Genomic DNA, 12,581 nt, shown 5'->3' on the forward strand with positions numbered 1-12,581 from the left:
TGCTTTCTACACCAACGTTGAGTGAAATGTGGTTTATTGGTTAATCACAGCAGATTTTCTATGAAGAGGGAGACTGCTATGAGTTTTACCAATTTTGCATTGGACGGAACTCGGAAAATCCACAACGAGTGACTAAAGAGTACTCGGTGCTGGCAGTACCAGGATCATGTTTAGTAGCAGAGGACAGGAGCACTTTGCGTAGGGGTTCAGAAACGGAACACTCGCTCTGCATCTGCACGGCCAGCAGATATTTTGGCTGATGGTCGTTCTGAGACTGTCTCAGAGCCGATCAGATGCTGTGGCCAAACTTTTAGCTTTCAGCTATCACTGCAGCCATTCTAAGTTTGAGAACGATGGTGAGCCGGTAGGGAGCACAGAGCAAGTGATCTTAGATGGAGAGTCATTGTCAGATGTAGAGGTAATTTCGGTTATGCCCAGGGAAGTGTGTTGTGACCCCTTGCTGTCCATATCGTATATTAATGACCTTGCAGATAATATTAATAGCCGGCCGCGGTGACCGAGGGGTTCTAGGTGCTTCAGTCCGGAACCGCGCGACTGCTACGGTCGCAGGTTCGAATCTTGCCTCGGGCATGGCTGTCTGTGATGTCCTTAGGTTAGTTAAGTTTAAGTAGTTCTACGTTATAGGGGACTGATGACCTCAGTTGTTGCTCAGAGTCATTTGAACCGTTTGATAATATTAATAGTAAAATAAGGCTTTTTGCGGATGGTACAGTTATCTACGAGGTTGCATTCAAGTTCTAAGGCCTCCGATTAGTTTTCTAATTAACTACTCACCCGAAATGGGTGAAACAGGTGTTACTTCTCGACGTAATCGCCCTGCAGACGTACACATTTTTCACAACGCTGACGCCATGATTCCACGGCAGCGGCGAAGGCTTCTTCAGCAGTCTGTTTTGACCACTGTAGAATAGCTGAGGCAATAGCAGCACGGCTGGTGAATGTGCGGCCACGGAGAGTGTCTTTCATTGTTGGAAAAAGCCAAAAGTCACTAGGAGCCAGGTCAGGTGAGTAGGGAGCATGAGGAATCACTTCAAAGTTATCACGACGTGATGACTGGGTGTGATGTGTTGTCCTTATGTTAGTTAGGTTTAAGTAGTTCTAAGTTCTAGGGGACTGATGACCATAGCTGTTAAGTCCCGTAGTGCTCATAGCCATTTTATTGTTATCACGAAGAAACTGTTGCGTAACGTTAGCTCGATGTGCGGGTGCGTTGTCTTGGTGAAACAGCACACACGCAGCCCTTCCCGGACGTTTTTGTTGCAGTGCAGGAAGGAATTTGTTCAAAACATTTTCGTAGGATGCACCTGTTACCGTAGTGCCCTTTGGAACGCAATGGGTAAGGATTACGCCCTCGCTGTCCCAGAACATGGACACCATCATTTTTTCAGCACTGGCGGTTACCCGAAATTTTTTTGGTGGCGGTGAATCAGTGTGCTTCCATTGAGCTGACTGGCGCTTTGTTTCTGGATTGAAAAATGGCATCCAAGTCTCATCCATTGTTACAACTGACGAAAAGAAAGTCCCATTCATGCTGTCGTTGCGCATCAACATTGCTTGGCAACATGCCACACGGGCAGCCATGTGGTCGTCCGTCAGCATTCGTGGCACCCACCTGGATGACACTTTTCGCATTTTCAGGTCGTCATGCAGGATTGTGTGCACAGAACCCAAAGAAATGCCAACTCTGGAGGCGATCTGTTCAACAGTCATTCGGCGATCCCCCAAAACAATTCTCTCCACTTTCTCGATCGTGTCGTCAGACCGGCTTGTGCGAGCCCGAGGTTGTTTCGGTTTGTTGTCACACGATGTTCTGCCTTCATTAAACTGGTCGCACGCACGAACGCACTTTCGACACATCCATAACTCCATCACCACATGTCTCCTTCAACTGTCGATGAATTTCAATTGGTTTCACACCACGCAAATTCAGAAAACGAATGACTGCACGCTGTTCAAGTAAGGATAACGTCGCCATTTTAAGTATTTAAAACAGTTTTCATTCTCGCCGCTGGTGGTAAAATTTCATCTGCCGTACGGTGCTGTATCTGGGACGTATTGACAATGAACGCGGCCTCATTTTAAAACAATGCGCATGTTTCTATCTCTTTCCAGTCCGGAGAAAAAAAATCGGAGGTCTTAGAACTTGAATACACCTCGTATAATGAAGTCTTATCTGAAAGAAGCTGCATGAATATTCAGATATTAACTTTTTAGAGACTGGCAACATGCTCTAAATGTTCAGAAACGTAAAATGTTGCACTTCACAATACGAAAAAACGTATTCTATGACTATGTCTGAGTCACTATTTGAACTGGCGAACTCATATAAATACCTGAGTGTTCCACTTTGTATGGATATAAAATGGAATGATCATATAGGCTCAGTCGCGGGTAAAGCAGGTGGTAGACTTTATTGGTAGAATACCGGGAAGTGCGATCGATCTACAAATGGAGAAGGCTTACAAATACCTCGTGTGACCTTTTCTAGACTACTGCTCAAGTGTTTGGGACCTGTACCATATAGAACTAACAGGGGATGGTCAGCATATACAGAGAAGGGCAGCACGAATGGTCACAGGTTTCTTTAAATCGTGGGAGTGTCACAGAGGTTAGCACACTGGACTCGCATTCGGGAGGACGATGGTTCAAACCCGCGCCCGGCCATTCCCACGATTTCCCTAAATCGATTTCTGTCAGGATGGTTCCTGTGAAAGGGCACGCCCGACGTCCTTCCCCGATCTTTCCCTAATCCGATGGGACCGATCGGATTTTGCGCATGAACTGATCTCCTTATTAGGTCCCATAAATGTTCGATTGGATTCATGACGGGTGATCTGCGAGGCCAAATCATTCGCTCGAACTGTCCAGAATATCCCTCAAACCAATCGCGAGCAACTGTGACCCACTGACAGGGTGCATTGACATCCATAAAAATTCCATCATTGTTGTTGGGAACATGAAGTCCATGAATGGCTGCAAGTGGTCCCCAAGCAACCGAACATAACTGTTTCTAGTCAGTGACCAGTTCAAATGGACCAGAGGACCCCGTCCATTCCATGTCAGCACAGCCCACACCTTTATGAAGCTACCGTCAACTTGCACAGCGCCTTGTTGACAATTTGGGTCTGTGGCTTCGTGGCGTCTGTGCCACACCAGAATCCTACCATCATCTGTTACCAGCTGGAATCTGGGCTCATATGACCGTGCCACGGTTTTCTAGGGTCCAACCGATACGGTCACGAGCCCAGGAGAGCCGCTGAAGGCGATGTCGTGCTCTTAGCAAAGGCACTCGCGTCAGCTGTCTGCTGCCATAGCCCGTTAGCGCCAAATTTCGCCGCAATGTCCTAACGGATACGTTTGTTGTATGTCCCACATTTTTTTTCTGCGATTACTTAATAGAGAGCTACATCTCCGTCGCCTCTGACAACTATACACAAACGCCGCTGCTCTCGGTCGTTAAGTGAAGGCAGCCGGGCAATGCGCTGTCCGTATTGAGAGGTAAAGCCTGAAATTTGGTATTGTCGGCACACTTCTGACGCTATGGATATCGGAATATTGAATTCCCTAACGATTTCCGAAACTGAGTGTCGTATGCGTCTACCTCCAGCTGCCATTCCGCGTTCAAAGTCTGTTAATTCGCGTCGTGTGGCCATAACACGTTGGAAACTCACATGAATCTCGTGTATGCAAACGCAGCTCTGCCAAAGTACTTCCCTTTTATACCTTGTGTAGGTGATACTACCGCCATCTGTATATGTAGCTATTCCATAACTTTTCACACATCATTGTAAGGATTTTCATAAGCGTAGACGTTACGATGATGACTGAAAATCCCGTAAGATGAAATGCCAGCCTTATCGGTGACGAGGTACCAGGTAGTCATAATTAAAGTAAAAGTACCTAACAGAGGTCCAGTGTGGGCCGTAATTATAGTATGGAAGGGGAACGTGGTAGACATGCTAATGCGTTAATACAGCACCGATTTACGCTAGGAAAAATAAATATTTCCAATTTTGGTCAACTGGTGCAAATCTGGCGATGTGAATACGATAAAGATTATAGAAATATTTCCATATGTAGTGAATTAGGAATGGGATATGTGCTGAAAAGGACAAACAAGTGAGAAAGGCATAATGCTGATTTTGTCATTACCTACCGCATACACAACATGTTCATTATGAGCCCTAGAGACATCGACGAAATGTTCCGTCCGTAAATCGACAGTTGCTCGCAGGATTCCAGTGGAATCTGAGAAAAGTGTTTGTTGTATACCGGTCTTCAGATCAGATAAAGACCGAATGTGTCCCTGATAAATGAATTCTTCTGGATACCCCCAGAGCGAAATCTCTCATGGATCAGATCAGGCGATCTTGCAGGACGGTGCATCTGGAAAAACTCGGGAGATAACATGAAGGTGGAAGGATGCATCAAGCAGGTCTTTCACTGGGGGAGCGACAGAGGGTGTTGCCTCCCATCTTGCATGAAAATAGTGCTTTCCATATAGATGGGATCTGCCGATGTAGGAATCACATGTTGGGCCAGGTCTTGCTAACATGTAGATGTCGTGATACGCTGGGAGTATTCGCTTCAAGAAAAAACGGATCGAAAATAAAGGTGATCGTGAATCTACACCAATCAATCACATACGGCGGTGTATCACGCAGTTGAACAGCACTCCATATTCTGTAGTTCTATGTATTCAGTGCAACCTGTAGTTTAAATGATCCCATTCAACAGAACATTGCCTGGCCACATGTCATCAACTTCAGAAATAGACGGGCAAATTCAGAACATCGGGCCTCTGCTCAAGACGTTTCAATCGGCGATTCCTTCTCAATTCAGCACTGTAACTGCTACCGTCCGCGTAAAACAGTTTCGCTAACAGCGCACGGTCTCCCTTCTCGATAGTCGTACTGTTCACTCCAGTTATGGCTTGTCAAATGACAGCGAGGATGTCGTACCATCACACACACTTGTAACGTGGCAATTTCTCGCTGAAACTCTCAACGAACATCTTTGAGGTTGATAAGCAAATTCTCTTGATCAAGAAGTCGTTGAGACCACTGCTCTGTAATTTCAAATCGATTAGCACTGCCAGTGGATGTTTTTTCTGCACTTGGCGGTGGGTCTGAAGACTTTATCTGGTGACTTCAGTTTTATATTTTATGGAAAGAGCAGTTTTTTATTATTTTTTATTGGTTGTGACTACGATTTTATCAGATGGTCTGCCTCATGTGCCATGATGTCCATATGGTTTTATAAATGTTAATCCACGTTTCAGATCTGATGATGGCACCTTCAGAGTGCTGAAACCGGTCATCTAATAAACGATTGAGGCGATCGTGGCTTTTCAATTATTTTAAAAACAGAGTGATCGCTCCTTCTAAGACACCAGTTGGTAACTTCCACTTTCAAAGCCAATAAATCTATTTGCTATAGGGTCCATTTAGTTCCATCCATAGCTGAAAGGTCCATCATATTAATGTCTCTGCGAGTAGTGTAGTAGTCATTTTTATTATGCTTAACTGGGCCACCACTATTAATATTAATTTAAATAAGACGTATTCCGTTGCACGACGGTATCCTTGTTTTGAATCAATTATTGCTGTACCTACAGGAATTACGGTATTTGACACACCACGCCACAGTGTACAGCACCTGGTGGCCGCAACTGGAACTAATGTTCTCTAACGTAAATGGGTTCCGCATTAACGCATTAGCATGCGTATCTTGTTTCGCTTCGCTGCCGTACGATAATTACAGCCCACACTGTGCCTCTGTGTGTAACTGCACTGTAATTATAACCACGCGGTACGTGCAAGAACTGCAGGAACGCAGCACCTTCCCTAACACGTGTTGTCTGAATGTTGTTCTTGGCTGAAAGTCTGCCTCATTTAATACCTACACCCGTTTAATATGATACGCATACAGGTTGTCATACAGAATGTTCCAATCATCATGTGATTGGCGCCTTCCCTTCACGCAGTTCTCCTCGTACTGGTTTTAACGTGAGAAATGTGTGTTTTAGAGAGCATGTAGAAGTAATGCCGTCTGTTGGTGTATTGTGCGATCCTGAGACTCAACTTTCTTGCTAAACACCACGCAAAAACTGACCCTTCGCAGCATACAGTTTAACTTGGTGGGACATTGTTTTCGCTAGGAGCAACAGCTACAAGTCTTGCATTGTCGCAAGATTCGCTACCTAGTAAACTGTTGCCTCGGGCTGAAAATATCAACTCACGTGATACGATACCACGAGATACAAGGAAGTTGATCTGGATGAGCACAGATATGGAACAACCTGAGGATTTATTATATGTTGTAAAGCCATTGAAAAGTACCGAAGAATTGGATAAGTCACAGTGTTTTGTACGCGGAAGTATAATACTCGTCAGTGAAGTGGATTGAGAGTTTATGGTTCAAGTCAGTCTTGATAATTTTGGCAGAGATAAAGTGAGTCTACGTTTACTAATTGCTAATTTAGATATTTTGGAGGAAAATGACGTGGATAGGTCAAGTGAGGACCTCTGCCGTTAGTCAATCATCAATGCATCTGCATTATGTGAGAAACAATTACAGACAAATGATAGGGACGCAGTGGAAGTTTTAAGACTGCAGTTCATAGGTTGGTTTAATTTGAGTGGTCAGTTACCAGTAACGCAACTCAGGCGAGCCGTTCTGTCCAGATGACCCGTACACGTCATCTGGCGACGAGAATTCCGAACTCACTGCGCTGCATCATTTCCTGTGTCACTTTGCTATTCCTTGCTTGCTTGTTCGTTAACTTTTCCTGCATGTGCAAATTTTCTCTTACAGATTGGTACTCTTTTTGCTAATTAATATCTGTGCTCCCATAGTTCATAAGTTCGCTTTAGGATTTCTTGCCGTCCTTAAAACTCAGCCGTTGATGCATCGCGTGGCCTCACACCATCTGCAACTCTTCTCAAATGAGCGTCTCTGGCGCAAACGTTCTTGCACAAGTAGCGGTCTGTCGGGATTATGTTCAACTCAATATAACATTGACGTGCTGCGTCCACATTCCCGTATCAGGCCATACATGTAGTGCATGTCCGTCATTTGAGACACTGACAACATCACTGTGATGTAAGTTACCGTATAACAGGACAAACACAATCAGGCAAAACGAAGCATGACCAACTGTAAACTAAAAGGTCAGTTCATATAGCCACTTTTGAGGTAAATTACACAACCGGAACTCACTAAAAGGAATTCCCTTCAAACGTCACTGACGAAGGATTTTTGGACTCGAGCTCATATGAATTTTTTGTAATGTTTTGATATCAAGAACGCTCTCCCTAGAGTTTGATTTGTGTTTTTTACATACCCTGAAAATCTACAGATACCCCCCATCTGTGCAGAACTTCAGGCATAGGTACTTCTCACGTTGTTGGACTCAAAATACTGTACGACAGTGAATAGAGAGAACTGACACCCGCCTTAAGTCACTGGACTCCAAAGCCGATCAGCAAATACTGGAATGACAATTTAATGCTTTGTGCTTTATTGCAAGGTTACTGTTTAATTTCGATGACTGGTTGCACATGTTTTCTGTTTATATCCATCCTCTGTATCAAAAGGAAATTAGAGACATCTCAGTCGGCCCAAGGTAATTGGCTTGTGGCTTAGTGTCTACACATGGTCCTTCTACCTCTGACCTGACCAGTAAATTACTAAAACTTTTGAAAAAGTGGACTCGCTTTCAAGAGAGGCGCATATCAAACTCCGGGAGCTCTAGGCAATGTGACTTCGTGGGGAACGTCACTAGATATCGAAACTTAGTTCATGACGACGCTACAGGTTGAGGTGGTGAGCGATGCCTGTGCAATGAATTTTGGAGCAATGCATGTGGAATCAATACTGTGCTGCTCTGTCCAAAGTAGACTTGCGATAAGTACAACTCAAAACCTGAAGAATGTCATATTTGGTGGAAAAGACAGGAGTTTCAATATTTCCTATCTTTCATTAACAACCATTTCGGAGCTACCACGACAAAGAACAACAAGATTGGCAACATTAATCCACTGAATAATTTCAGGTAATACCAAAGCAGGGTTTGCGTCAACTGAGCAGGTAACACCTATGAAATTTATTGCTTCTCACAAAGTGTGCTAGTTTTGTTTAGACCTGTTTCAGATTTTGCCAGAAACTATAGAGTTTCGTCTGAATCTGCTATCCAGCTTTGATTTCGCATTAGCTTTGTTAATGACACACGGTTAGTCTTTCTCAGCTCTCGCTATCTTCCATGAATAGTTTGCTAGCAGCTGACACATAATATTCTAAAATTTGTGCCACAAAAACTGCAAGTTGTCCAGAAAGCTAAATGTTCACGGCAGGCCGCGCGGGTACTTGATCAACATTTTCTTTTTGAACTTGTAAGCAGAAATGCTTCCGCACATGTCATACGTAGCCTTCTGTTGGGGACCAGTAATCAACACAGCTACAATAATCCTCTGGTTGCATGTTCCCACACCTGTTTCCACTGAATCGAAATGTTCGGGTATTCCTGTTGAAGCAGATCTAATGCGTTTATTTCCCGTACTTTTTATAACCATTTACCTTCGATCATTTTGCCAATACTAGCTTGTAGTTCGTCTGTAACGAAGTCAGCGCCGCCTGGAAGTGAAACACTAATACTCATATCATTGCTGTTTTGTTCCTTCCGTCTCACCTTCATTTATAACTTCCTGTTTTCGTTTTCTTATTTCCGTCATTTACATTTCTCTTCATACCTTCCTTCTATTTTGTCGTTTTCGTCATTTCTTTTATACTGTCATTACATAGTTTTCGTTTTCTTCCATTTTTCTTCGTCTTCTTTATTTATTTATTATTTATTTACTAATTTCCTTTCCTCTCCTTTTATTTCCTTCCTTTCCTCTCTTTATTTTCTTCATTTACTTAATTTTCTTTACTTTTTCTTTGTTCACTTACTTTCCATAGTTTCTTTGCTTTCCTTGGACTTTCTTTGCTTTCCTTGGACTTTCTTTGCTTTCCTTGGACTTTCTTTGCTTTCCTTGGACTTTCTTTGCTTTCCTTGGACTTTCTTTGCTTTCCTTGGACTTTCTTTGCTTTCCTTGGACTTTCTTTGCTTTCCTTGGACTTTCTTTGCTTTCCTTGGACTTTCTTTGCTTTACTTGGACTTTCTTTGCTTTACTTGGACTTTCTTTGCTTTACTTGGACTTTCTTTGCTTTACTTGGACTTTCTTTGCTTTACTTGGACTTTCTTTGCTTTACTTGGACTTTCTTTGCTTTACTTGGACTTTCTTTGCTTTACTTGGACTTTCTTTGCTTTACTTGGACTTTCTTTGCTTTACTTGGACTTTCTTTGCTTTACTTGGACTTTCTTTGCTTTACTTGGACTTTCTTTGCTTTACTTGGACTTTCTTTGCTTTACTTGGACTTTCTTTGCTTTACTTGGACTTTCTTTGCTTTACTTGGACTTTCTTTGCTTTACTTGGACTTTCTTTGCTTTACTTGGACTTTCTTTGCTTTACTTTTCTTCTTTCCTTTTCCCCCTTTCCTCTTGTTTTCCCTTTCACCTTTCTTTTTCTTTTCTTTTTCTCTTTACTTTCCTTTTTCCCTTTTCTTTTTCTCCCTTTTCCCCCCTTTTCTTTCCCTTTTCCCCCCTTTTCTTTCCCTTTTCCCCCCTTTTCTTTCCCTTTTCCCCCCTTTTCTTTCCCTTTTCCCCCCTTTTCGTTCCCTTTTCCCCCCTTTTCGTTCCCTTTTCCCCCCTTTTCTTTCCCTTTTCCTCCTTTTCTTTCCCTTTTCCCCCTTTTCTTTCCCTTTTCCCCCCTTTTCTTTCCCTTTTCCCCCCTTTTCTTTCCCTTTTCCCCCCTTTTCTTTCCCTTTTCCCCACCCCCCTTACCTTTTCCTTTTCCCCACCCCCCTTACCTTTTCCTTTACCCCACCCCCCTTACCGTTTCCTTTACCCCACCCCCCTTACCGTTTCCTTTACCCCACCCCCCTTACCGTTTCCTTTACCCCACCCCCCTTACCGTTTCCTTTCCCCACCCCCCTTACCTTTTATTTTTCCCCCTATTCTTTTTTTCCCCATTTTCTTTCCTTTTCTGACTTAATTCTTTTGTCACCCTTTCACCTTCCCTCTATCCAAATTGTCACCTCAAGTTACCTTCTATTGATTGGTCTTGGTATTTGGTCTATACTATTCTTTTCAGTACTGTAAGGGTAGTAGTAGAGACTTATTTATTGGATGAACTCCTATGTAGAACATAAGCATAGTTGTCTTTTAGACAGTGCCAGCTCATGGAAAGTGTGTCAGAAACCAGCCCTTTTCTGGGAAACCTGGTCCCCATATTGTCTTTCGTGAATGTTCCCATTTCTGGCATTAGACACAGACATACAATTAGATGCAAATGGCATCGCCGTTTCGGGTTCCAGGTGCGCCATGATAAAGCTGGTGCTGGTGGTGAACGCGGCCGGGAAGGTGCGGCTGAGCAAGTTCTACGACCCGCGGCCGGCCGAGCCCCAGTCGCAGCAGCGGCTCACCCGCGGCCTGCACTCGCGCCTCGCCGCGCGCCAGAAGCACAACTGCAGCTTCTTCGACGTCAGCGACCTGCTGGGCCCCGACTCCACGGCCGTCTACCGCCGCTACGCAGACCTGTTCGTCGTCTTCGTGGCCGACGGCGCCGAGTCGCCGCTCGCCACGGTGGACCTCATCCAGGAGTTCGTGGACGCCGTCGACCGCTGCTTCGGCCTGGCGTGTGAGCTGGACTTCGTGTACCACGCGGACCAGGTGCACCACATCCTCAACGAGGTGCTGCAGGGCGGCCTGGTGTTGACCGTAAACTCGGCAGAGATCGCCGGGCACGCGCTGGAGCAGCAGGCCGCAGAGGACCGCCAGACGAGGCCGCTGAGGGCGGCGGCCGCCCAGGTGCTCAGCTCCATACAGGAGTTCCACGTCTTCCACAGTACGTGACCCCAGAAGCCGACCGCTCCATCCATTGGTTTGTCTTCCAGTGTCTGATCCCAAAACCCTGCAGCAGCCATCGAGGACTGCATAATCGGGCCTCTGAGGGTGGCCACTGTCCAGGTGCTCAGTTCCATACAGGAATTCCATGTCTTCCACGGTGTGTGACCCCCCAGAAACAAACAGCTTCATGCAGCCGATCGTCTTCCAGTGTCTCTGTATAAGGCTGTATAAGGCTGACAAGGACTGCCAGGTCAGGTTGCTGATGGCAGAGTAGTTCAGTCTTCCCCAGTGTGTGACCTCAGAATCCACCAGCTGAGTGCAGGGGTTCAAAGTCTTTCACCGTTTCTGGACCCTGTAACCTCCCCACAGAAAATTCTAATGGTAATACTTAATAGAAATGGAGCCACAGCTAAGTGTGACCTTCGCACAGAAAATCTAAAAAGACATTACTTAATGGAAATGGTGTAACCTCCCCACGGAATTATTTTAAATGACAATAGTTAATGGAAATGGAGCTAAGCGTAACCTTCCCGCAAAATTATTAATGACAAAGACAATTAAATGAAAGCTCGCTATCTGACTCAAGTACAAGTTCCCATTAAATAATGAACGCTAATCCCATGATAATGAAACTGTAATGATAACCTAAACTCAATTCAACCGAAAAATCGGTGTTTGCCCTGTGCGAAACGAGAATAAATTTCTTACCTTAGTGAAACTGCATGTCAAAATTCTGCTCTTATTGTTCTCTGGCGCTTGCATGAAAAGCATTGGAAGTACCTTTAAAAAATCTTTGTTAAAAGGAAATGGAAGGAAATTTGAATGATTGTCTCTAAAATTGCTTTTAAATCAAAATTATTATTGGGGGCGATTTTTGAAAGTTAAATTACAATGACTGTTCGTTACATTATCTGATGAGCGCAAAGCTGCATGATTATTTATTTAAATAAATTATACCTCGTCCTGAATCTCGACCATTGCGATGCCGACGCCCGCCGACTGCTCTCCGCTACTGCTAGCAACCGACTCCAAGCACTACTGAGGACTGACTACTGCACACTGACTGACTGCTCGCTACTGCGAGTCGAGCGCAACTGCTCTGGTCAGAGATTCTACAATGTCTCAGCATCGCTGCCGCACAACATACGTGTTTCATAACCCTCCACTGGGGGGGCAAAAATTTGGCAGCGATGGTGAGTCATTTGGACTTGCCATCGTAACAAATTTTTCTTTCAATTAATTAACATTTACAAAATATTTAGATGTATCACATGAATTAAATGTTGTGCGCATGCACCGATTACAAAACATTACAGACAAGACAAAATATAAGTACAAAACAAATCAGGAAAAATGTATATACAAATTATTTGACAGATAACAAAGTGTACACACACTGAAAAATTCTTTAGCAGTTTCATAACAGGCAAAAAAAAAAAAATCATGTTGACAAGTGTCATGAGTGCACATGCACTGCAGTGGAGAACATATCAGTAAAAGACGAAATGTATATACAAGAGTAACAAATGACATAAATCATAAAAGGTATACAGAATGAACACAAATCATATCGAAAATTGAGAAGAGTGCACAGGCACTGTAGTTCAGTTGA

At 44.0% G+C, this 12,581-nt stretch overlaps 1 protein-coding gene across 2 annotated transcripts in view; it reads left to right on the forward strand.

Annotated features, from left to right (window-relative positions):
• Nucleotides 1-11,774, forward strand: part of LOC126210542 (uncharacterized) — a 121,554-nt gene extending 109,780 nt beyond the window's left edge. For both annotated transcript variants that reach the window (XM_049939795.1, XM_049939794.1), the window contains exon 2: nt 10,438-11,774. In XM_049939795.1, the coding sequence (XP_049795752.1) occupies nt 10,445-10,975 (531 nt within the window). In that variant the 5' untranslated portion in view covers nt 10,438-10,444 and the 3' untranslated portion in view covers nt 10,976-11,774. The remainder of the gene's footprint in view (nt 1-10,437) is intronic.
• Nucleotides 11,775-12,581: the final 807 nt, after the last annotated feature.

This window comes from Schistocerca nitens, chromosome 10 (assembly GCF_023898315.1).
Source record: "Schistocerca nitens isolate TAMUIC-IGC-003100 chromosome 10, iqSchNite1.1, whole genome shotgun sequence".
Lineage (NCBI taxonomy): Eukaryota > Metazoa > Arthropoda > Insecta > Orthoptera > Acrididae > Schistocerca > Schistocerca nitens.